Source organism: Hyaena hyaena, unplaced genomic scaffold (assembly GCF_003009895.1).
Source record: "Hyaena hyaena isolate Hyena2069 unplaced genomic scaffold, ASM300989v1 scaffold_9, whole genome shotgun sequence".
NCBI lineage: Eukaryota > Metazoa > Chordata > Mammalia > Carnivora > Hyaenidae > Hyaena > Hyaena hyaena.
Window position 1 is genome coordinate 1,256,436 of NW_024080641.1, and position 24,669 is coordinate 1,281,104.

Here is a 24,669-nt window from a genome sequence, read left to right on the forward strand (position 1 = left end):
AATAAGGTCCATGAGGGTGGTAGTTTGGGCTCAAAGTCTAGACGGGGTCTAAATCCACACAACTTGCCCCAGTGCAATTTGGCGATGTATTTCAGAATAACAGGGGGCGTTCCTCTTAAACACAATCATATTACCATTTTGTCACATTTACCTTATCCATTCCTTTTTTATTTTATTTTCTTTGCTGAAGACTTTTTTTTTTTTTTCATTTAAGTAATCTCTACACCCAACATGGGACTCAAACTCACCACCCTGAGATCGAGAGTTGCATGTTCTTCTGATTGAGCCAGCCAGGCGCCCCTTGCTGAAGCCTTTTAAAGCAAAGCCCCAGCATCCTATCATTTTACCTCTACGTGCTTGGCAGAACTTTCTAAGAAGTTACAGGCATTTTCTTACATAGCCACTCTGCCATTCACCCCAAACAAAATTATTTCTTAGTATCATCTAAACCCACAATCAGGGGGCGCCTGAATGGCTCAGTCGTTTAGGCACCAGACTCTTGATTTCGGCTCAGGTCATGACCTCACGGTTCTTGGACTGGAGCCTCAGTCATGTTAGGCTTTGGATTCTCTGTCTCCCTTTCTCTCTCTGCCCTTCCACTGCTCATATTCTCTCTCAAAAATAAATAAGCAAACATTAAAAAAATAATAAATCCACAAATACCCCAATTCTCTCAAAATGCATTTTTCCAATCGTTTTATTTATGTTAGAATCCAAAGACCAAACAGATATTTAGACATTGTATCTCTCAAATTTCTTTTCATCTAAAGCAGCTCCCATTTTTTGTATGCAAGTGTAATTCAATTTTAATAGAATTAAGGAAAATTAAATTGGAGAAAGGAAAAATGATCAACAGGTAAGAAGATTAAAATGCTTCCTAAAATTAAAATCGGTCCTATTAACTAAAAGGAAACCTTTTTTTTTTTTTTTTTAAGTTTATTTAGTATTTATTTTGAGAGGGAGACAGAGATAGAGGGAAAGACAGAATCCCAATCAGGATCCACGCAGTCAGTACGTGCAAGGCTCGAACCTCCAAACCGCAAGATCATGACCTGAGCCGAAACCAAGAGTCAGATGCTCAATCGACTGAGCCACCTGGGCGCCCCTCAAAGGAAACCTTTCTTTAGATAAGCTGAATGCATGATTGGTTGCATGAACTGATTTTTAAACATTTCCATTCATGTATTACAAATGGTAAAAAAAAAAAAAAAAGTGAATAATTTGGTATTTTGGCCTGGACTTCGGCTTCTGGGATTATGATGGATTAGGTGTTATACTGTTTTTGCAACATTGGTGGTTTCTTAGGCGGTAGACCTCATGTGGTTCTTCAAGAATCTTCAAGAACCACCCCACCCCACCCCACCCCCATGCCCTGGCCACCTTCTAGTGCACCTGGGTGGCTCAGTCTGTTAGGCGTCTGACATCAGCTCAGGTCATGATCTCATGGTTCATGAGTTTGAGCCCCACATTGAACTCTGTGCTGACAGTGAGGAGCCTGCTTGGGAGTCTCTCTCTGCCCCTCCCCCACTCGTGCTTTTTGTTCTCTCTCTCTCTTTCTCTCAAAATAAATAAACTTTAAAAAAAAAAAAAAGACTCCTTCCCTTTCCCAAAAGAGACAGAGACTCAAAAATTAACAAAAAAGAGGACAGAGTATATTATCCCTGCATAGGCATTACCAAGAGCCTGAAGATAGATGTGAATTGGAAAACTGAGTCTTTTTCTTTTCTAAGGAATGTCCTCCCAGGGCCACTGAGCTAATTCCAGGTTGGTAACCAGGTTGGTAACACTCCTCCAAATCTGCATAAGCAGAAGGAAATCCTTCTCATGAGACTCTGGTCAATATCAAGTAAGGAGTTCAGAGTCAAAGGCCACTAGCACAGAGGCAAGGACTGTAAGTTAGAGACCACAGAAACAACAGTTAATGGATGTGTCCCCGGGACTCCAGGTCCTGGAATGGCTGGGTTCATACTGTACCATAATGCGCAAAACGGTGAGAGAAACAAAGGACATTGTCTAAGTTCTCTCGAGCTGTATGACAAATTACCCTAAAATTCTGTGGCATAAAACCACGCGGATTGTTTCACGGTTTCTGCAGATCAGGAATCCAGGTGTGGCTTAGCTAGCGTCAGAGCCTCTCCCTGGCTGTGATCAAACCGTCAGCCAGCACGCTGATCATCCGAAGGCAGGACTGGAGAAGCTCACCTCCGCGCTTCCTCTTGTGATCGCTCCCAGGCTGTCAGCCTGAGATTGTGTTCAGGTCCATGGTCCCCTTTGGGTGCATCACAACATAGCATTGGCTACTTCAGAGCAAGCAAGAGAGAGAATGCAAGCCAGATAGAAGATAACAGTCTTTAGAACTTAATCTCTGGGGACGCCTGGGTGGCTCAGTCGGTGAAGCGTCCCGAATTTGGTTCAGGTCATGATCTCACAGTCCGTGGGTTTGAGCCCGCATTGGGCTCTGTGCTGACTGCTAGCTCAGAGCTTGGAGCTGCTTCGGATTCTGTGTCTCCCTCTCTCTCTGCCCCTCCCCCACTCGTTCTCTGTCTCTGTCTCTTTCAAAAATAAATACACACTTAAAAAAAAATCTTCATCTCAGAAGCTCGGAAGTGACATCCCCCCACTTCCGAAAAATCCCATCATTAAGAGCAAGTCACAGTCCCCTGGGCACACCAGGAAAGAAAAAAAAGTAACTAAGGGGCAGGATGTGGAGGTCATTTGGAGCCATTCTAGAATCAATCAAAAGCCTTGCACAAATACAATCACAACGACCAACCCAGCAGCACAAAAGTATGGAGAAAGAATAGGTGAATTTAGGGAGACATTTTATATAATTGTTGGAAAAAAACCCTCAATACAATGGGTAATTGAAAGTGACCTAAAGGGAGACTTGGTGAACTGGAAGATAATAAGAAGTTACCCAGGGGTGCCTGGGTGGCTCAGTCAATAGAGCATGCAACTCTTGATTCTAGGGTTGTGAGTTTGAGCCCAATGTTGGGCAGAGAGATTAATTAATTAATTTATTTTTTAATTCTTTTTAACATTTATTTATTTTTGAAAAACAGAGAGGGAGGCAGAAAGAGAGAGAGAGAAAGAGAGTGAGAGAATGAGCAGGAGAGGGGCAGAGAGAGAAGGAGATACAAAATCTGAAGCAGGCTCCAGGCTGTTGGCACAGAGCCCAACATGGGGCCCGAACTCACGTACTGTGAGATCATGACCTGAGTCTAAGTCAGACGCTTAACTCAGAGCCACCCAGGTGCCCTTAGAGATTACTTTATAAAATGAGTGTAAACAAAACAAAACATGAATCCTTGGATTCTGGAAGCACAGAATATAAAATTACATTAATTTTTTTTAATGTTTATTTCTGAGAGAGAGAGAGAGAGAGAGAAAGAGTGAGCGTGAGTGGGGGAGGGGCAGGAAGAGAGAGAGACCCAGAATCTGAAGCAGGCTCCAGGCCCTGAGCTGTCAGCACAGAGCCTGATGCAGGGCTCGAACTCATGGACCACAAGATCATGACCTGACCCGAAGTCGGATGCTTAACCGACTGAGCCACCCAGACGCCAGTATAAAATTACATTTTAAAAAAACTGCTCACTTTGACTCACTGTAGTGAAAGAAAAGCCTACATAGCCTCCAGAATGAAAGAACAGACTTCCAGAAAGAAATTATATGTAGAATGACAGCCAACTTCCTAACCACAAAAACAAGCACTAGAAGAAGGTGGTTTATGTTAAATCTTGAAAAAAAAGTACCTACCACTCCAGAACTGTGTGAAGGTGGGAGGAAACCATTCCAGGCAATAACAACAGACTTCAACTCCAAGAGACTTTCTAAAAGATGTGATGTTTTGACAGAATAAGAAATACAGGTTTGCTCCTGGTCCCGCTTCCTGGCCCAGAGCTCCAAAAACCCTTGTAATTTCCTGTGTTAAGGGAAGTAGGAACACCTTTTATCGTAACATGTGGCCTCAGTTTCCCTCTGGTTCCTCACACAAGAGCTTCAAAGACCCCTGGGATCTTTGGGGGTGGGGGGGCGTGCTGGGGATCAACTTAATCACTAACGGCCAATGATCTAATCCGTCTGGCCTAACTAATGAAATCTGCATGTAAAACCCCCAAGAGGCATGGATGGGTTCAGAGTTGGTATTGAGTTGGTGGAGGCATCCACGTGCTCGGGGAAGAAGGCACCTCCATCTCCACAGAGACAGAATCTGTCCTCAGGACCCTTCTGGACTTCTAGGTACTTCTAGGCACTTCTTCATCTGGCTGTTCATTGCTAGCCTTCATAATATATTTTACAATAAATCAGCAACACTAATAACATGTTGCCTTGGGCTCTATGAGTAATTATAGCAAATTATCAAGCCTGAGGAGGTGGAACCCCCAATTTGTAACCAACTCAGACAGAAGTATGGATAACCTGCGGACCCACTGCCTGCAATTGGTATTTCTGTTTGTTTGTTGAGAGAGAGGAGAGAGAGAGAGAGAGAGAGAGAGAGAGAGAATCATAAGTAGTCTCCATGAACAGCACAGAGCACAACGCCAGGCTTGATCTCATGACCATGAGATCATGACCTGAGCCAAAACCAAGAGTGGGACCCTTAACCGCCTGAGCCCCCCGGGCGCCCCACAACTGATGTTTGAAGTGGAGGCAGACTCAGGGGCCTGAGCCCTTTGACCTTTGGGGTCTGCACTGACTCCAGGTGGTTAGTGTCAGAATTGAATTGACTTGTAAGACACCCAGCTGGTACCCACAGAGAACCGGAGAATTACCTGGTGTGGAAAACCCACACATTTGGTGTCAGAAGTGTCGAGAGGACAGAACCAGTTCTACAGGTTGGCTGTGCTCAGGAAGGAGGCACATTTTCAATAATGTTGAAAGGATAGTTTGAGGGACAAGAAGGAAACAGGAGGGTAAATGAATCAGAAGTCAGTTAAGCATCCGACTAATCAGGCGTCAGACATCAGCTCAGGTCATGATCCCATGGTTCGTGAATTCAAGCCCCACATTGGACTCTGTGCTGACAGCTCAGAGTCCGGAGCCTGCTTCGGATTCTGTGTCTCCCTCCCTCTCTCTCGGCTCCTCCCCTACTCGTGTTCTGTCTCTCAAAAATAAATAAATGTTAAAAAAAAAACCTTTCAAACAACAACAACAAAACCAAGTAAACATTGCCTGCATCAAATAAGAAAAATATTCGATGAAGACCAAAAAAAAAGTCACAGTTGAAGTTAGGGAACACTTAGTTGAAGTTGGGAACACTTCGTTGGTTAGTCTGGAGGGAGTTTAACAGAGGTAAGTATTATACGCTCTTTGTATTATCTGAGAGAGCGTTTAAGATCTTATTTAACTTCTTCCTAAATTAAACGTGTATGGCAAAATTTCAAGGGTAACCAATAAAATTAAAAGGGAGTTACAGTGTATGAATTTGAAAACAGAAGAGAGAGGAAAAAAAAATTGTACTGAGGAAACAGAAAAAGAATCCAGAAAAAGATTTAAAAAGGGAACGAAAAAAGCATTAAAAAGCAGCACGATAATATGCAAATAAGATTGTAGAAATAAATCCAAATATATTGGTAGTCATAATAAATATAATTGGATTAGGGCTTGTGGGTGGCTCAGTCGGTTGAGCATCTGACATAGGCTCAGGTTATGTTCCTGAGGTTCACAGCAAGCCCCACAATGGGCTCCGTGCTGACAGCTCAGAGCTGACAGCTCAGAGCCTGGATCCTTCTTTGGATTCTGTGTCTCCCTCTCTTTCTGCCCCTCCCCCACTCACATTCTTTCTCCCCAAAATAAATAAACATTAAAAAAATGTTTTAGGGGCGCCTGGGTGGCTCAGTCAGTTAAGCGATGGACTTCGGCTCAGGTCATGATCTCACAGTGGGTTTGAGCCCCCCAGCCGGCTCTGTGCTGACAGCCAGCTCAGAGCCTGGAGCCTGTCTTTGGATTCTGTATTACCCTCTCTCTCTGACCCTGCCTTGCTCACGCTGTCTGTCTCTCTCTCTCAAAAATAAAACATTAAAAATTTTTTAAAAAATTTTATATAAATATAAATGGGCTAAAGAAAAATTCATAGAACTATAGGGAGAAACTGATATTTTACCTCGTTTATTATTTTATGTAGGTTTATTCCTCTAGAAGTTTGATGCAATTTAGTGTGAGAATAAACATCTTAATACATTTCTTATCAGCTATTAGACATCAAATGCAGAACGCAGGCAAAACATGTTTTCAGGAGACATGTTTTTTTAAAGTGACTACATATTTGGCAAATACATTTGGGCGAATGAAGGCCACTGTTCTCACAAAACAAAAAAAGTTCTAGCTGATTAAATTCGTAACTAAATTAAATTCTACTTTATCAGTTTACTTAACGCACAGGAGAAAGAAACCGAGGTATGACCATACAGGATTGGCTAAATCGATTGTGTTACTTCCCTAATGTTGATTATCAAAAGACATTTAAACAAAAACGACCTATTTATGTGGTTTGAGAAGAAAAAAAAGTTTGAAGGCAACATTAGCACAGTGATTCTATTTGTAAAAAATGTGTGTGAATATTTTGTGTTAAATGTCAACTTTTTATTTCGGGAAAAGCTTTGGGGAGTATTTTCACGTTCGGCTTGCTACACTACCGTGTATAAATTTATTACAAAAATAACCTTATTTTTGTGATTCTGGGAAAGAAAGGATTTCGTCTTTCTTTTTTTCTAATAACAAAAACAACCATCTCATAAGGTGGTTACTAGGCAACGTTCCCCGGACCAAACCATCCGCGAGGGTGAAGGGGGAGATGATATTTTTCTCGGCTTTGCTCGAGCTTCGTCAGGCGGCCATCTTTGAGTGGGGCACAGTTCTATACAGCCTTAGCCTGGAAATTAAATGGAATGTGGTTGCTAGGCAACGCCACGGCACCGTCACCATATTTGACTCGGGCACAGCTGTTTATCATTTTAGAACGTAAACCATCCTAGCCTACCTGATGCTTGCTAGACAACGCCGTGGCGCGGTCACTGCCTTTACGCCGGGCTCTTCATTCTCTTCTTTAAATAAATGGAGTCAAACTATTTCAGGGAGAAATACGAAGCCTCGCTCAAGCACGAGAGTCGCCATCTTTGTTTGGGGCATTCGACTTCCGGTTGGAGCGGAAGAGGACCTAACGGGGCTTGGGGGAGGTGCTCGAATGAGACTGATGGTGGGTTTGAGTTGGAAGAAGGCGGGAACTTACTTCTCTGCCAATCAGGTGCCCATCTCGCCCTCTGGTGGCTTCGGACGGCGGACCGGCCTCCCGATTTAGCGTTAACTATGGGCATGCTCCAAGGTGGTCACTGACTGCCCCCACGAGGGGACGGGCGGGGGTTCCAGATGGGCGAAGAGGGGACGGAGGGCACCGTGCATCTGCTCTGCCTCGCGGCTTCCAGCGGAGTCCCCTTGTTCTGCCGAAGCAGCCGCGGCGGCGCCCCCGCCCGCCAGCAGGTGGGGCCCGGGACGCCTGGATCGCCAAAGTAGAAGGGGGCTAGGCACTGGGACTCTGGGTCTTCAAGGGACTAGGGTCTGGAGAAGTCTCAGGCTTGAGTTTAGTTAGAGGGCCAAGAGTTTAATGAATGGACCAATAATCCTGGTTCCCAGAAGAGGAGGGGGTTGGGGGCTCCTGTCTAATGTCCCCAACCTTTCCCCAGCTCCCGTTCTCTGTCATCGGCTCTCTCAATGGAGTACACATGTTTGGGCAGAATCTCGCGGTGCAGCTGAGCTCTGCAAGGACCGAGGACACGACCGTGGTGTGGAAAAGCTTCCATGACAGGTGTCCAGTTGGTACCTTGGGGCAGGCCCAGGGCCCGGGTGATGGCCCCTGTTGAAGATGACCCCGAGGTCTCCAAAGCCAGCTGTTTACTTGGCTGTGGAATCTCTGACAAGCCAGCTACCTTCTCTGATCCCTGGGTTTCTCTGTATGAGAAGCAGGTTGTGCTGGCGGGCTAAAGATGTAGCTGGCACAAGGTCAAGGGCAGGCTCTACTCTCTTCTCTGCCCTGTTTCCGAAGTCTGGACTCATTCTTGCTTCTCGGTTTCCTTTCTCACAGCATCACCCTCATTGTTCTGTCATCTGAGGAGGGCACCTCGGAGCTGAGGCTGGAGAGACTCCTCCACATGGTGTTTGGGGCCATGGTGAGACTCCCCAGCCCTCTTCCCCTAACCCAGGAATCTGAGTTCTCAGCATCCTCCTCCCTCACACCAGGAGTCCAGACCCCCCAGCGCCTCCTGTCTTATTTGTTTCTTCTAGGTTCTTCTTGTGGGACTTGAAGAACTGACCAATATCCGCAACGTAGAGAGGCTGAAGAAGGAGTTGAGGGTGAGGCTGTAGGACGTGATGGAAATCAGGTTGCCTGGTCGCTGATATTTGGAAACTACAGTTCCCAGCAGCCCCTGAGGCAGCCTGGTCAACTGACCCCAGAGCTAGGGCCAGCAGGGCTAGTTTTCTGAAGAGGAGGCAGCAGATCTGGGGGCCACCTGGGTCCTAAGCTCCTTCCTTCTGCCCTCTGCTAGGCCAGTTACCGCCTCATCGACAGTTTCCTGGGGGACTCTGAGCTCATCGGGGACCTGACCCAGTGTGTGGACTGTGTGGTTCCTCCAGAGGGGTCTCTCCTGCAGGTAACGAGGCTGCCTTGGGAACCCTTGAACCTGTCACTGTGGCCCTGGCTTAGTCCTGAACCTCTTACCCCTGGGCCTTTGCCTCAACCTCTTCCCATCCTCTGGGCTTCCATTCCATCTCCCCCTGCTTGGCCCCAGAAGGGTCTATCTACACCCCGAGCTGACCCCACCCCTCCCCTCTGGTGGCTTCCATCACCCTCAGGACGAGCTTCCGTCCCCTCAGCCCGGTGTTTGAGGACCTGTGGAATCTGAAACCCACCAACGAGCTCACCCTGCTAACTCCCCAGTCCACCTTCACCCAGCTGCCTCGTGGGGCCCATGAACCCCAACAGCTTCCCAGCTTCCTTGCTTTGGCACGCGCTGTTCCTTTTGCCAGTGAATCTCTAGCTATCCTTCCTTAAATACTGCTCTTGTTGATTCACGTGGTATGGCCGCCTCCCAGCATGTGACTCTGGGCAGGTGACTTGACCTCTCTGAGCTTGGGTAGGCTGTCAATTGCAGTACTTGGCACATAGTAGGACTCAATGAGCCTCGGCTGCGGCTGTTAGAATTATTAGCATCAGTAGCACGTGTCAGGCCAGGGAGCAGGCACCTCACCTGTTTAATCGCACTTTACAGTGTGACCTGGGGATTGTACCTGCATGTGAAGGTGAAGGTACCCAGGCCCAGGGAGGGCGAGGCAGGCGAGCCTGCCGGTTTCTTCACGCTCCTCGCCCACCTGGGGAGATCATCGCCGCCCCTGCTCACGTCCCCTGACTCGGCCTGCCTCCCTTATCCAGGAAGCCCTCTCTGGGTTCGCCGAGGCAGCAGGCACGGCCTTTGGCAGCCTGGTCGTGTCGGGCCGGGTGGTCGCAGCGACAGAGAGCTGGTGGCGGCTGGGGACGCCGGAGGCCGTGCTGCTCCCCTGGCTGGTGGGGTCCTTGCCGCCTCAGGCCGCTCGCGACTACCCAGTGTACCTGCCACACGGGAGTCCCACGGTGAGTTGCGGGGGCTCTGCGCCTGGGACAGGTGCGCTAGAAGGGACGAAGAGGCCCAGACGTGAGGAGGCGGGGCTTCGGTAGGAAGGGGAGGGGCTCCGGCCGGTCCATCCTGTCCCCCCACCCCCACTTCTGCTTCAGGTCCCGCACCGGCTTCTGACCCTGACGTTGCTGCCGGGCTTGGAGCTGTGTCTGCTCTGCGGGCCGCGCCCTCCCCTCAGCCAGCTGGATCCACAGGTGAATCTGGGGCGTGTCCCCGATGTTCCCCCATTACACCCACTGCCCGCGGGCCCCGGCCCCCCCTCACCACCTCGCCCTCTGTCAGCCCTGTCCCTCCGGTAGGCCCCGCCTCCTGTGGACTGCGTTCCAATCACCTTCACGCCAGCCCTGTCCCTCTTTCGCTCTCATCCCTTCCTTGGGTCCCCTCTGTCCTCCGCCCTTGGGGCCCCTCCCCTCCTCCCCGCCCACGCCCCCTCCCCTAGGACCCGCCCCTGACCTCACCCACCGGCCCCGCCTCAGCTTCTGGACCGCTGGTGGCAGCCAGTGCTAGACCCGCTGCGGGCCTGCGTGCCGCTGGGACCCCGAGCGCTGCCCGCTGGCTTCCCCCTGCACATGGACATCCTCGGGTAGGGCTGGGACGGGGGCACGGGTTGGGGGTTCTCATCCCCTCTTCCCTGGCCCGTGACACCCCCTGTCTCACAGGCTGCTGCTTCTCCACCTGGAATTGAAACGTTGCCTCTTCACCGTGGAGCCCTCTGGGGATCAAGGTGACTGACCAGGGCGGGACTAGGAGGGGCATGGGCCCAGGAGGAACCGTCTGTCACTCGGTCTCTCTTCCCCTTCCAGAGCCTTCTCCTGCACAGCGTAGGCGCCTCCTCCGCTCCTTCTACACCTTGGTCACTGCCACACACTTCCCACCAGGTCAGCAGCAGAGAGCGCCCTCTTTGCACACTATGGGACAGTGAGTCTCCGATCACACAGGGGAGGACAGGGCATCCACCCTGATGGGGAGGGACAGGGAGCTCCCAGCCTACAGCCTCTCCTGGGCGATCCTAACAGTTAACACAGACTGAACCTCCTGCCGACTCCTTGTATATGGAATAGGTCACTTTATTCTCACAGGTGAGCGGTATCTCCTGTTATATCGTCACTCTGACAGTAGAGATGAGGAAACAGGCTCAGCTGATAAGCAGCGGAGAGCCAGCATTCACACACAGGCAGCCTGGTTCCCAGGGCCACACACTCCACTGTACTGTTCAAAGTACAGGCTTTGCCAACAGTCTTTGCCCCCCGGGGGGGGGTGGGGGCATCCGCAGAGCCCAGATTAGGAAGGAAAAGTTGTCGTGCAACCCACGAGGGCCTAGAGGGACCTCGGCTGACGCTACAACCCCAGTGAAGAGCCCGATGGATGTAGCAAAATGGTGAAGAGCTCCATCTGGGAGGGACAGGACTGTGCCCCCCACTTGCTTCCCCTGCGTAAAGTGGGGCGGGGTCCTCGAGAGGGTCATAAGGGAGCTGGGGCTGGTACCTGGTAAGCATCATGTGTGCGTCTGTGATCTGTATTGCTAAGCGGCTGGTCCAGGGCTGCACACAGTGTCCCCAGGGAAGAGGGGGATGGAGACTGGCTGGGAAAGGAGGGTGGGGGGCGTCCATGGCCTTCTCCAGGCAGCTGGCAGCCAGCTGGGGCCACGAGGCCCTCACCCATCAGGAGCCGTATTTAGGCCCGGGATGTAGTCCCGGCCCCGCTGGTCACCCTGGCCCTTCCTGTCCTTTCTCCAGAGCCGGGGTCACCAGAGGAGAAGGTAGAGGACGCAGCCCAGAGGGCCCAGGTGCCGAGAGCCTGCTACCTGGTGTCTGGGCCCGAGGAGCCAGGAACAGGATGGCGGCTGGTGGCCCTGCAGTTGGGGCCACGGCGGTTGCTGCTGCTGCTGTCCGCCCAGAGCCCCACCCATGGGCTGCGGAGCTTGGCCACCCACACTCTGCACGCCCTCACCCCGCTCCTCTGACCCCTGGGCGGCTGGGAGCCATGAACACAGACTCTGCTATTAGCGTCTCTCTGTTTATTCGCTCACAATAATACACAGCCCCTGGACGGGGAGGGGGTGGGAGGGGCTACGATGGGGTGGGGTGGGAGGGGAGGAGGCGCCCACTTCCCTGGCCCCTCTCCCCTCTGTGCTTAGGGGGAAAGGGAGGGAGGGGGCTCCCCCTTACCCCCCAGAATGTAAACAGCAGCAGATGAACAAAAATAAAAATACAAAAGGCCGGAGGAAGGTCCCAGGCATCCCCCCACCCCTGGGGTCTTCCCTGTCACCAATGGAGGTCCCCTCCCTGCCCCATCCACCAAAGCTGCCTTGGTCCTAGGGGCTGCCCGGCACCGGCCACGTCCCCAGGGGCAGAGTCCAGGGCTCAGAACTGCTGGGCCAGTAGCTCACACAGGTGACGGGAGACAGGCTCCCTGCTGGTGCGCAGGGTCAGCCGGTACATCTGCGGGGGGGGGACATGATGACACAGACTCAGGGAGGAGGCACGGGACAGGGAGCCCGCAAGAGTGGGGGGTACAAGGGCGGGCGACAAAATAGGAAAGGGGCAAAGGGATCAGGAAGGTGATCGAAGGGACAGGAGGCAGGAATGAAAGCGACACAGGAGGTAAAGGGTGAAAGGTCAAAAGCCAGAACCAGAAGGGTGGAGAGGATGCGGAGAGGTGAAAATCAGGAGGGAAGGGGAGAGGAAGCCAGTGATTAAGAACACAGGGACACAGACAATGCCAATGCCAACCAGGCAGGGGAGGGACGCGTCAGTCGTGGGCGCCTCCCAGACCGCCACTCACCTGAGCCTGGGCGTTGGGCTCCAGCCGGAGCAGACAGCCCACCTGCAGGGCTTTCGTTTGGATGATTCCGGCCCCTACGAAGTTTTCAGGGTTGGGGTCCACATTGTCCAGGAGAGCAGAGCCAAACCCCAAGAGCTGGGGAGGGAGAAGGGCAGCCATCAGAGGGCGCCAGATCCGGCAGCAACCAGGCAGTAGAGGGCTAGTTCACTGGGAACCGGCCCCACTTTACAGATGGGGACACAGAGGCACGGAAAAATGGGCATGGCTTGCCAGATTCTAGTTCGGGACCCCTCTGCTGTGTTGCTCAGTTGTCACTCACTTTTGCCTTAGTGACTTCCGCATCCATGGGGTGGTTGGCTTTGAAGATTTTCTGGGCCTCCTGTTGGGGGCTGGAAGCGGGTGGGGGGGGCGAAGCTCAAGTCAGGTCCCGGGGAAGGCCCCGCCCCCTCCCAGGCGTGGCTCCGCCCCCCGCTGCTCACAGGCTAAGCTGCTTCCAGCGCTGGAAGAAGTCCTGGGCCGCCATCTCTGTCGGCTGGAAAAACTTATTGATGGTCACGGGGAGCTTCAGGGTGAGGGCCTGGGGGGCGCCCCCGTACCTGGCGGGAGGGGCGGCAAGGAGGGCTCCCTCAGACCCCGACCCCCATCCAGGAGACCGTGCCCGCTCCGCAGTGCCCCGCCCGACTCACCGGAAGCGCACGGACAGGAGCGGGGGCGTCAGGAAGTCCCGCAGACACTCGATGTTGAGCACCTGCTGCACCTGCGCACCACCGTCCACCTGCGCGGCCACGCGCTTGGTCTGCACCGCCAGCTGTGGCGCCTGTGGTCAAGGAGGCCAGAACGAGGCGGCAGGTCCCCGCGGTCTTGGCCATGAACCCCTGATGGTTCTGAAGGTCCCCCGCAGCCCCAGCCTGCAGGCCTCTGAGAGGCTGGTCCCGCCATCCTGGGCTCATACTACAAGGCCCAAAGTCCCTCCTGAGACCTCTGACCAATCCCTGGGTGCCTACTCTGGCCTTCCACCATGGGCTCAGCGACCTCCATCGTGGCACGTCACACCCTAATAGGGCGGAAGCCCTTCTGGAGCTGTGGTGGCTACCTGAATTTGAATCCTGGATCTTACCACCTCCGTGACTATGGGCAAGCAATTTTACCTCAGCCTCATCTGCAAAATGGACAGTGTCGTCGGCATTCAATGAAATAATCCAGGACAAGTACTTATCGGTGTCTGGCATGTGGAAGGTGCACCAAAAATGGCGGCAGCTTTACCACATCTCCCTTCAAGTTGGCAAGGATGGAGTCTTATGCACCTCTCCCCCCATGCCCAGCACAGACCTGAGCCTCCAGGAGTTCACTGGAAATGTCGATGAATGAGACAAAGGACTGAAAAGGTCCTCATAGCTTTGGGGTCTAACCTCTAGCTTCATGGGTGTGAAAACCGCTATCAGAGAAAGGAGAGGGGACTGACCCCTTCCTTTATGCCAGCCACCCTTCCAGAATTTTCCAACCACACCAGTCTTCAAAACAAGGCTATGAGAAGGGGACAGGAAGGCTCACAGAGGCCAAGTGACAGCCTCGGGTGACACAGAAGGCTCTGGTCAGCATCGAGACCCCCAGACCTGGCTCTTGAGCACAGGAGGCACTGGAATCATGCGTATGGAGTCCCTTGGAGGACGAGGTCAAAGAGGCCTGACAGGGACAAGCTGAGGCATGCCTAGCCCGTTGCTTCCCTGTCTGTAGGCTGTTCTGGGGGCTGTCCTGGGGAGAAGAGGCTGCCCCAGTATCAGACTAACTAGGCCTCAAAGAAGTAACCATGTGCTCGGGCTTTCAAGTAAGGCAACTGAACAGGGCTCCGACCCTGGGTCTGTCTGCTTCCCGGTGGTCAGGAAGGCAGACCCAGAGGGGCAAAGCTCAGGGGAGGGGGCTGGGTCAGGCAGGGAGGATATGAGTCTGTAGGTCTCCCGGGTGGACGACGGTGGGCGAGAAGTTCTGGAACTGCACAGATGTCTTGTTGCCATAGAAGAGATACATGCGGCCTGTGGAGGGTGCAGAGGGGCGGGGTTCCATCTGAAACCCTCCAGGAGCCACCCACGCCCAGGGTTTGCCGAAAACCCATTCCTACTGCCCGACCCCCAACCCCCCAGCTGTAGACGCACCCAAGTTCTGCCGGAACTCTGACTTGACTCCGATCTGCAGTAGCTGGTTCTCAAACAGGACCCCGTTGTTTTTGCACACGAACCTGGGTAGGGGTGGGGTGGGGCGGGGAGTTCAGGAGGCCACGGGTGCCTGCCGTGCCTGCCGGGGCCCTGCCCCATGCTCCCCACCTGTCCCCACCCTCCTCCCTGAGCTCTGCCCCTGACTCACTTATTCAGCAGCTCATCGGCCTCTGGGATGGGCGGGCCGATGTCCTCAGGACCTGGGCTGCAAGGTGGAGAGAGAAGTGAGATGGGAAGAGGGTGGGGGCTAGAGGAGAAGACCCAGAGCTAACGGTGGGAGACAGCAGCCCCCAAAAGGACAGAACCCCAGAACCCACATACCCAGATTCCCCCCAAAGGACCCCACAATCAGACTGGCGACTGGCTCTAATGGGAACCAGACACTGGTGTGTGCCGCCACCCCTGCCCCTGCATCGGAGAATCCCGACTTTGGCTCCCCTCCAAATCCTCGCCTTTGCAGCTCATCAGGAACCCCCTGATAAGAGCTCGCAGTCCCCTATCCCTCCCGGGGGACACAAATCTGCCCCCCAACCCTGAGGCCACCCCTTACTCAGCAGCTGGAGCTGGGTCAGCCAGCAAAGCCATGGGGCTCTCAGGGGCGGGCGGCTCCAGCTCGCTGGGCCATCCAATCCCAGAGCAGACAAGAGGAGACAGGCGTGGCAGGCAGCCAATCCCAGAGAGGCAGCAGAGGGCCGGAGACAGAGAAAGAGGGAGGAGGGAAAGAGAGAAGGAAGAGCAGGCTGAGACCCGGCGATGGGGAAGGACGACACAGTGTGGCCAGGGTCAGTCAAGAGTCCAGAGTGGCCAGAGGGAGAAAGGAGGCCTCGGGAGGTGGCAGCCAGGGCGACAGAGGCACAGGGACAAGGAGGGAGGCGGGGGCTGTGAGGGGGCAGAAGGAAAAGGGGCGGCCCTGGGCCCAGGCAGGTAGTACCTGAGGAAGGCTTCCTCGGGGGTGGGCCCCAGGCTGGGCTGGGCAGCCGGGCCGTCGGAGAAGACGTCCACCAGGAGGTTCCCTGCACCCGAGGTCGCTGGGGGTGCGGCTGGGGGAGGGGCTGCCCGCAGCCCCAGGAGGTCGGCAGAGGGCGAGGGCGTTGACTGCAGGGAAGGTGCAGGTGGAGGTGAGACGGGGCAGTGCCCGGTGGACCCAACCCGAGGGCCTAGGGACTCACCACAGTGCTCGGGGTGGGCTCCACGCCCCCATTGATGTCATTGCTGCTGGCCTCCCTCCTGCCATCATCCAGGGCGCTGCCGGCCCCGGGGCCCTTCTTGCGCTTCAGCTTGGCCAGGATGGACGACTCTCGTTCTGGGAAGGGCGGCATCTCCTCCAGCACCGTGGCCTGTCGGGGCCGAGGGCGGGTCAGGGACTGCTTGGTGGCAGAGGAGAGGGCGGTCAAGGCTCAGGGGGGAAGGGGGCCGGGGCTCTGACCAGGACGTCCGTGCTGGCCACCGAACTGAGCGTGAGGTACTCGACGGCACGCTGCTGCAGCTCCACGTCGGCGTTGCGTAGCTGGGAGCCCGCCCGCAGCACGCCCTGGATGGTGGCCTTGGTCTCCGGGAAGAGGTTGATGAACTTGATGTAGGTGGAGAGCAGCAGGGCCCGCGTGGCCACGCTGCACAGGTGGAACTTGGAGTGCAGCAGAGAGAACTGCACTGGGGGGCTGTGGGGGGCGGGGCGCGTCAGGATGTGCCCTCCCCGCCCCCTCCCAGAGCCCTGCTGCCCCCTCAGAGGCCACACCGGGCGGCATCCATCGCGACTCCCTGTCCCAGAGACTCCTGGGGTCCCCTGAGCCCCAGACCCCTCAGGAGTGCCATGTGCTCACCACCCCCTCACCTGGAGCGGGGATCCCCAGCAATCAGATTCCCAAACTCCCCGAGGATGTAGCCGCCAACCTTCACCATGTTCTCGTGGCAGGCCGGGGCCTGGAGCGCCTGCAGAGGCAGGGACAGGGCGGGTGACGACAGCGACGAGTAGTGCGCCTGGACGCAGGATTGCTCCGGGCGCAGGCCTAAGCCCTGTACACCTAGGAAGCTGTGGAACTTGCACCATGCTGTGCTGTGTGTGTGGGAGGGGGCTGGGGGGGGGAGATAATAGGTGGGGAAACTGAGGCACAGACCGGTCACGTGAGACCCCACCGCCACCCACACAAGTGGTAAAACCAGACGGCACAAGTCCCCCATTTCCCAGGGCAGAGGGACTGGGAACCTGCCAGAACCTGGGGATCGGGGACTACACAGTGGGTAGCCCACGCCGACGCCCTGCCGACCCTCACACTGGCTCCCGGCCCCGCTGGTGGCCCAGGGAAGCCAAGGCACTGCTCTGAGGAGGAGGAAGCCAGATGGCGGCCCGGGCTGGTCGGCCCCACAGCCCCAGCCAGCTGTCCTGGCTCTGCTTCAGTGTCCCACTGTGCAAGTGAGGAGGGGGTGCCGACCTCAAAGACGGTCTTGGCTGCATAGCCCTGGACGTCATCGCGGTTGGTGACGATCTGCAGCACTCGGTACCACACCTCCTCACTCACGTAGTCGCCCGCGATGCGGATGAGGTTGAGGATGGTATCCACGTACCAGCTGTAATCTACGGCGTACTTCTCGGCCAGGATGGCCACCTTCAGGACCTGCCAGCCGGGGGGCAAGGCCGGGCATGGGAGCATGCATGCGCCTGTGCCCCCCCAGGGGCCAAGTGCACAATAACCGGATCCAGGCTCACCACTGACCCGCTGGAGACCCCAGGTATCCGGAACCCAGGGCCCCTCCTCCCTGGGATCCAGGGGCCCAGCTCCTCCCAGACTCACGATTTCCTCGCGGATGGCGTAGTCCGCCGTCTCCAGGTACCGAAGCATCTCCGACACGATCTGCTTGGCGTTGCTGCGGTCGCACATGGCGTAGAGGAGGTCAGCTGCCCGCTGTCGCACACTCACGTCCCGCTCCGTCTGAGGGAGGAGGGCAGGAGGGGGGTGTTCCAGGCTCCGCAGTGGCCTCCGAGCCCCACGCCTCTGCCAGGGGGGAGAGATCCCGGCCAGTGTGTGGGGCGGGCTCTGACGTGGCGTACCTTGAGGGCGTTGATGACCGTGTCGATGTGCGTCTTGACCGCCTCGTGGGAGAACTCGGAGCTGGCCAGCGTGCACATGCTCTCCAGGGCCAGGTAGCGGAGGTTGGTCTCCCGGTGCTGCAGGAACTGGCCCAACTGGTTGCAGGCCCGCACCAGCAGGTTGGGCTCGCTGCCGGGGGGAGAGAGAGAGAGAGAGAGAGAGAGAGAGGGAGAGGGAGAGAGAGGGAGAGAGGGAGAGAGAGAGAGAGAGAGAGAGAGAGAGACGGGAGCGAGGTGGGGGCGTGTGAGCAGTAGCTGGGGGACCTGGGCCCGGCTGGCCAGCCACACGTCACCCTCAGAATCTGGGTCTTAACTCTCACCCTCCGTCCCCATCCTGACGCCTCCTGGCAACCCAGGCATCTGGGCCGTTGGGCCCATGTGAAGAGACTCGGGAATGCTACTTTCCAGGAGGGGAGCCCGCACCAGTCTGGGCAGAAGTCATGACCCCCAGACCCATTCTCCCAGGACGCAGGGGTCTGGGCACCCCGCCCCCAGGTAGGCACCTGTCGTAGTGGATGATGAGGCTGATGGTTTCGAAGAGGATGGCGTTCTTGGCATTGGAGTGCTGGACCTTCTTGGACTTGGGTGGCTCCTGGGCCTTGTTGAGCACGGTCTCCAGACACTCCACCAGCCGTCCCTTCACGGCAGCGTCCTCTGGGGAAGCGGAGGACATGTCCCAGGCTGAGCTGTTGGCTCAGGAGGGACCAGCCCACGGCTCTCATCTTCCACCGAAGTATGGGCCCTGCAGCTGTGGCCTGGGGCCTCTGCTCCCTGAAGCTCGTCCTTGATCTCCAGGGGACTTGAGGGGCAGGGAGTGGGTGTGGCCGCAAGCCAACAGAGGACACGACTCCAGACCTGGGCTCGTGTCCTGCTCGGTGCTGACTCCCACCCCAGTGAGCCTCAGTCTTCCCTTCTGCAGCACTGACACTCTTCAGGGTTCTCACAGAACAAAGAAAGCTCCAGAAACCTTCCCCAGAGACACTGTGGAACCTGGGGTCTCCCCCAAGGAGTGGCCTGAGTGCCTGAGACAGATAGACACGGACCAGAGGCTCATAGAAATACCAATAACCGCCATTCTGTGGACTGCAAGGCAGCACCATGCGGATAGAGCAGCTGTCAAGGGGCGCCTGGGGGGCTCAGTCGGTTATGTGTCTGACTTCGGCTCAGGTCATGATCTTGCAATTCATGAGTTTGAGCCCCGCGTCGGGCTCTGCGCTATCAGAAACCCACTTTTGATCTCCTGTCCCCCCGCCCCTTCCCACCTTGCACTCTCCCTCTCTTAAAAATAAACATTAACAAAAATTAAATAAACAAACAAAAAAAGAAGAGCTGTCAGGCGTTCTAGTGAAAGCTGTCACACCCCAAGGTCTCAGGCGGCTCACGGGGCAGAGGAACAAAAAGGACACGAGGCAGCTATGCGCCAAACCCAGGATGCAGGATGCCCTTGCAGGGCAAAACTCTCCCAGCTTCTTCCAAAACAGGTAGTGAGGGGGGTGGGCGGTGGGGGGCTATTCCAGGCCACAAACAGGGACAGACACCTAATGAAATTTAAGCCAGGCTCCTAGACTGTATTTTTTCTTTCTTTAAGCCATACACAGAAAGCTGTGGACAGCGAGGGTGGTCTGAACGGTGCCCAGACAGCCGTCGCCCCTGTGAAGAGACTCTGAATCCTTCCAGGTGTGACGGGGGGCACCGTGGTTCTGCACGGCATTCTAGGTCTCACGAAAGGTGTTCGGGGGGATCTGGGGCAGGGGAGCGTTATTCTGCAACTTATGTCAAGGAACGGAGCGTGTGTTTGTGAGAACAAAGCCAACGAGACCGCGAGGAGAAGCATTAACGGTCTCTGCTAGGGCGGGGGCGGAGCTCAGGGGTCCACTACTCAGTTCTCACAAGTTCTCTTTTTGTTTGAAGTCTTTCATAATAAAAAGTTGGGGTCAAAGCCAGGGTCAGAATAAAGGGACCATTTTTTCCAGATTTAAGACAGATTTATGAGATATAATTAAATTTGATAATTAAATTTTTCTTTTTTCTTTTTAAATCTTTATTTTTAAGTAATCTCTATGCCCAACGTGGGGCTTGAACTCATGACCCTGAGATCAAGAGTCTCGTGCTTCACTGACTGAGCCAGCCAGGCCTCCCTCAGTGCTTGTATCTTGATTGGATCCTAGTCTGAACAGACTGTGAAGGATGCCGGGGAAAATCAGGGAAAGCTGCGGTTGGGTATTTGAGCCCCTGGGAAGCCACTGTTAGCTTTAAGTGTGACCACAGAATTGCTGCTGTGAATAAAAATGCCTACAGTTTGTAGAAACATGTAACAAAATACTCAGAGGTAAAAATATCACGACGTCTGTAACTGACTTCGAGATATTTCAGAAGAAAAAGAGTGAAATAAGGGCACGTGTACACAGCAAAATGTGAAGTCCAGGGAATGGGGATGCTCTACTTGTCTGTGTTGGAAATTTTTTCATAATACACGGTTTAAAAAATTTCTTGTAAATAGGGGGCACTTGGGTGGCTCGGTGGGTTAAGCATCCGACTCTTGGTTTTGGCTCAGGTCATGATCTCAGGGTTCGTGAGTTCAAGCCCCACATCGGACTCTGCTCTGACAACGCGGAGCCTGCCTGGGATGCTCTCCCTCCCTCTCTGTCTGCCCCACCCCTGACTTATGCTGTCTCAGTCTCTCTAAATAAATGAATAAACCTAAAAAAAAGTTCCTTGTAAATCAACAGGAGACAGCCTCTCCTGCCCAGCACCATTCGCTCAGGGTCATGGCTACAATTCCCACAGCGCAGAGAGGGCGAGAGTAGGTGAGGGGCGTGCTCTGGGCACACCCCGAAATGATGGCCGGGCTCCTGGGATGGAGGTGAGCTCAGAGATCTGCCTGAGCTCTTCCTTCCAGGATGAGAAAGAGGCCCAGAAAGGGCACGAACTTCCCCAGGGCAACATGGTAAAATTCACTGCTGGCTTTCACGGCTGGGGAGGGGCCTTCGGTGTCACTCACGTCACACGGCCCATTAGCACGTGCATGTCTGCACACAGACACGCAGACACACGAAGACTTGCACACACACAGCTGGCTGTGAAGATTCAGGCCATAGCAGGTGCTCGGTACCCTGGCTGAACTGAAGGGAACTGGTTTATCAATCACCCACTATGTGCTGAGCACCTCGCCACAGGGTCCCTCAAAACCGCTCTGTGAGGTGAGACAGCTGAGGGAAGGGGAGCTCGGGGGAGGCCCGGCCCGTACGCGGAGCAAGGGATTTGCAGCTAGAGGAGGCAGGAGTCAGGCTCCACCTCTGAGTCGCAGCCTGGGCCTGGAAAGGTGATGTCGCTTCTCCAAGCCTCAGTTTCCCTGTTTGCACACCGTAGGGATGGCTCCCCATCACGAGCTCTATTGGGAGCACACAGACACCCCCGGTGCATTACCTGGCTCGCTACAGGCACATCGTCCACACCATGGCCGTGACCTTGAGCGACAAGGTCATGGACACCCCTAGCAGAGCCATGCTAATTCAGACAGCACGGCCTGGTATCACCCCCCTGATCTGCTGGGTGACCTTGGGCAAGGACCTCCCCTCCCCAAGCCTCGGTCTCCACCTCCATAAAGCGGCTGTGACAACAGCCCCTCCATTCGGGGCTGGAATGCAAGTGTGGCTTCACAGGGACCTGAGCCCGCAGCAGGAGATCAGCAAACACCGTGGGCTGTCCGATTCTTTGGGCTGCCCCCCACCCCTGCAGCCTTGCAGAAGGCCCAACGGGCCCTCCGCCTAGCCCCCCCGTCCCACGACTGGGTCAGAGGCCCCGGATCCCAGGTTGGGGGGTAGGGTGGGGGACTCGGTGGTACCTGGAGGCGGGTAGCACTGCAGCAGCCGCAGGAGCTTCACCGAGAGCCAGGGCGCAGGGACAAAGTAGTACGTGTAGTCCTGGAGGTCAGTGGAGGCTGAGGAGACAATCTGGGGGTGGGAAGAGGGGGTGAGGCTTGGGCAGGGAAGGGCGGGCCAGAGTAACACTGCCTCCTGGCGGGGGGGGGGGGCGGTGCAGGAATCTGAGGTCGGGGAAGGAGAGGGAGGAAGCTGGGGGGCATGCAGCGAGGGACCTATGCTGGGACTCATCGAGTTTTCCAGGGAGTGCTGCTGTCTGCTGGGCATGCTCTCTCTCCCTCTCTGCCCCTCCCGAGCTCTCTCTCTCTCTCTCTCCCCCAACATAAATAAAATTAAAAATTAAAAAAAGAAAAAGACCTGCAAACAACTGAGTGAGCTGGTGTGTCTGTTCTCTTTGCCTGAGAACCCAGGCCTCCCCTTACCTGCCCAGGGAAATGTTCGTATTCACTTCCCGTCTCAGTTCAGGGATCACCTCTCCTGAGAAGCCTTCCTGGAGTGCCAGGCTGGGTTAAGTGCCTCCTCTGGGATCTACAGTGCCCTGTACTACCTCTGTGACAGCACACATCACCCCTTTTATGACAATCTGGGACAGGCTGTCTGCCTTGCCGCGTGCCCCTCCCCCGACCAGGACAGGGAGCTCCTGGAGGCCTCAGGGCGCCTTCCCAGGACACAGGCAAAGGTGGTAGACGTGCAGATGGAGAGAGGGAGGGAGACGTAGGGGAAGAGAAACGGGAGGAATCGCAGGAAAAGCAGGAGAAAGTAAGAGACAGGGCGGGGGGATCAGGAGGGCCGCTCTCACCTCCCGACGCTCCTACTAACATTAGAGACTGACGGGCAGCAGCTACACTGTGGGGCGGGCGCTGGGAGGGTCCCCTCGGAACAGAGTGGGTAAATGAGGCCCAGGGAGGTGGAGCCTCCCTGAAGTGGCCGCGCCGGGAGGAACCCGGCTCAGACCCGAGTTCATCACCACTGCGCTGGGACGCCTCTCGGGGAGAAGGAGGAGGCCCAAGAGCCTCTATGGGAGCCGTCCCCCCCACGGCCAGCGCCCAGACCACACCCACCCGGCTCAGGCGGGACACGGCCAGGGAGATGCAGGTCTTGAAGTCGTCCGGGTTCTTCTTGCAGAGACAAGTGATGAGGCTGACAGCGGCCGTGACCACGCCCTGCACAGACAGACAAATGGCAGGTCAGGGATGGGGGGCCGTTAGACTGGGAACAAGTGTCCAGGCGGTGGAGCCGAAAGCAGAGACTCAAGGGCTGGGTGGGTGATTGGTGCTGGGGACACTGGACAGGGTCCCTGGGCAGTCGGGGGTGGGGGGGAGGTATCAGAGATTGACCTGGGGGGTTTCTGGACACTTGGGTGGGTGACAGGTACTAAGAACACTGGACCAAGACCTCGAGGTGCCTGAGTCAAGGCAGGGACAGAGGCGGGGGTCCCTGGGCATCCAGGTGGCAATCCGGGCAGAGGCGGGGCTCCCTGGGCTTTTACATGACGTCCGAGGCAGAAGGGTCCCCAGGGGCCTCACCATGTGCTGGTCGTTGAGCAGGTGGACCACGCGGGCCGTCCACTCGCCCATGGGCACTAAGTCGGGCGAGGCCTTGTACAGCCGCAGCAGGCACAGGGCCGCGCTCTGCTTTACGCTGTCCATGCTGTCCCTGCGGGGACACAATTTGGGGGGGGGAGGACAGTGTGACCCCAGCGGCCCAGACCTCCCCTCCCAGGAGGGGTGGCTGGCAAGAGGTGGGGAGAACCAGGGGACCAGGGATCCAATCTGGCCTTGCTATCTTGATCTGCAAAATGGGTTCCATCTCAGTGACACAGGGTCACTGTCAGGGCCACGCACAACGCACAACCAGGCCGTGCGCCTTTGTTCACTTACGGAACACTGAGCCCTGCCGGGCGACGCGCCGTGCCGCGGGCACTCTGCAGGGACCGGTGGACACACTGGCCCAAACGCCTGTCCCCACAGAGCTTACATTCTAGGCGGCGGTCAGTACCCGGCACACACACCAGGCACTGTCCGTGTTCAGTGCTGTGGCACAAAGTAGCGCAGGTATGAGGACTGGGAACGCTATTTGGGAAGAAGACCTCTCTGCTCAGGTGCCAGGTGAATGGAAAACTGGGTAATTTAATGAGAAAACAAAAACCAAAAACCTCAAAACCAGAAAATCTCCACACAGAACATCCCAGGCCAAGGGCACGGGCTGTGCGGCAGCCCCGAGGCAGCCAGCGGCCCGTGTGTGGCCACAGAGCGAGTGAGCAATCAAGAGGGAGAGGCCGGGAGATGGGGCACGAGGGATGGGGCCAGACCATGCAGGGTGTCAGGGGCCCTGCTGTCACCCAGCGGGAGACAGAGGTGCAGGTGACCACTCGGGGGGGGCACTGATACTGAGGTGACAGCGATACAGCTACTGCCCAGAGCCCTTCCGCTGTGCCCAGCACTGCTGCATGCCCAGCTCCTCCATCTCCTTTTTTTTTTTTATGTTTATTTGTTTTTAAGAGAGAAATAAATGTTTATTTATTTTTAAGAGTGAGCAAGGGAGGTGCAGAGAGAGAGGGAGACACAGAATCTGAAGCAGGCTCCAGGCTCTGAGCTGTCAGCAGAGCCCGATGTGGGGCTCAAACCCATGAACTGCGAGACCATGACCTGAGCCGATGTCAAACGCTTCGCTGACTGAGCCACCCAGGAGCCCCTGTCCATCTCCTCTTTGTGACAAACCAAGGCACTGGGGTCAGAGGCGCATGCTTGGGGTCCTGACTCGTGGGGCGCGGCTCTGGGGCAAGCCGCTGGCCCTCCCCGAGGGGCTGGGGGATGAGGAAGTAGCACCGTGGGCCAGCAGCCAGCACGGCCTGGAGCACAGAGGGGGCGCGGGCAGCTGTCCTGGGCCCCCGGGCTGCGGCCTCAAGGTGAAGGGTTTCCCAGAGAGGACCCAACCAAAGGCAGGGCTGAGGGCACCGAGGGAAGTCCCTGCGAGAGTCGAAGGCCAGGTGCAGAGACGTCTCCCTGGACGTGCAGGAGACACACGAACTACAGCGACAGAGC

The 24,669-nt window shown here is 55.6% G+C and overlaps 2 protein-coding genes across 4 annotated transcripts in view; one reads left to right on the forward strand and one right to left on the reverse strand.

The window, feature by feature from the left end:
- The first annotated feature begins 7,161 nt into the window (after positions 1-7,161).
- FUZ (fuzzy planar cell polarity protein) lies at positions 7,162-11,888 on the forward strand. Of its 2 annotated transcripts, none has more exons than XR_005531460.1 (11): positions 7,162-7,476; positions 7,680-7,801; positions 8,078-8,162; positions 8,278-8,346; positions 8,541-8,645; positions 9,425-9,622; positions 9,764-9,859; positions 10,105-10,248; positions 10,325-10,389; positions 10,469-10,543; positions 11,402-11,490. XR_005531460.1 is itself a non-coding variant. In XM_039250423.1 (11 exons), the coding sequence occupies exons 1-11, from the start codon at positions 7,366-7,368 to the stop codon at positions 11,626-11,628; spliced, it is 1,260 nt and encodes a 419-aa protein (XP_039106354.1). In that variant the 5' UTR covers positions 7,164-7,365; the 3' UTR covers positions 11,629-11,888. The 2 variants fall into 2 exon arrangements, 1 of the variants encoding a protein (XP_039106354.1); XM_039250423.1 differs by having other exon boundaries at positions 7,164-7,476; positions 10,142-10,248; positions 11,402-11,888.
- AP2A1 (adaptor related protein complex 2 subunit alpha 1) overlaps positions 11,668-24,669 on the reverse strand; it is a 32,607-nt gene continuing 19,605 nt past the window's right edge. The window contains exons 5-24 of one of the 2 annotated variants that reach the window (XM_039250222.1): positions 23,152-23,281; positions 22,687-22,788; positions 21,589-21,697; positions 18,248-18,398; positions 17,706-17,874; positions 17,449-17,586; positions 17,089-17,271; positions 16,491-16,588; positions 16,086-16,317; positions 15,829-15,996; positions 15,591-15,754; positions 15,210-15,275; positions 14,808-14,864; positions 14,600-14,682; positions 14,390-14,479; positions 13,136-13,259; positions 12,929-13,045; positions 12,769-12,838; positions 12,450-12,584; positions 11,668-12,106 (exon numbers count right to left, since the gene is read on the reverse strand). In XM_039250222.1, coding sequence (XP_039106153.1) covers positions 12,029-12,106; positions 12,450-12,584; positions 12,769-12,838; positions 12,929-13,045; positions 13,136-13,259; positions 14,390-14,479; positions 14,600-14,682; positions 14,808-14,864; positions 15,210-15,275; positions 15,591-15,754; positions 15,829-15,996; positions 16,086-16,317; positions 16,491-16,588; positions 17,089-17,271; positions 17,449-17,586; positions 17,706-17,874; positions 18,248-18,398; positions 21,589-21,697; positions 22,687-22,788; positions 23,152-23,281 — 2,464 coding nt within the window. In that variant the 3' untranslated portion in view covers positions 11,668-12,028. The remainder of the gene's footprint in view (positions 12,107-12,449; positions 12,585-12,768; positions 12,839-12,928; positions 13,046-13,135; positions 13,260-14,389; positions 14,480-14,599; positions 14,683-14,807; positions 14,865-15,209; positions 15,276-15,590; positions 15,755-15,828; positions 15,997-16,085; positions 16,318-16,490; positions 16,589-17,088; positions 17,272-17,448; positions 17,587-17,705; positions 17,875-18,247; positions 18,399-21,588; positions 21,698-22,686; positions 22,789-23,151; positions 23,282-24,669) is intronic. The other variant, XM_039250229.1, reaches the window with a different exon arrangement.

What these genes read in the sequence shown, in the direction of transcription:
- FUZ (XM_039250423.1), top strand. Translation starts at nt 7,366, where the DNA reads ATGGGCGAAGAGGGGACGGAGGGCACCGTGCATCTGCTCTGCCTCGCG. An exon ending in GCGCCCCCGCCCGCCAGCAG is followed by an intron (nt 7,477 to 7,679) that starts GTGGGGCCCGGG and finishes ACCTTTCCCCAG; the next exon opens with CTCCCGTTCTCTGTCATCGG. An exon ending in GGCTGAAGAAGGAGTTGAGG is followed by an intron (nt 8,347 to 8,540) that starts GTGAGGCTGTAG and finishes GCCCTCTGCTAG; the next exon opens with GCCAGTTACCGCCTCATCGA.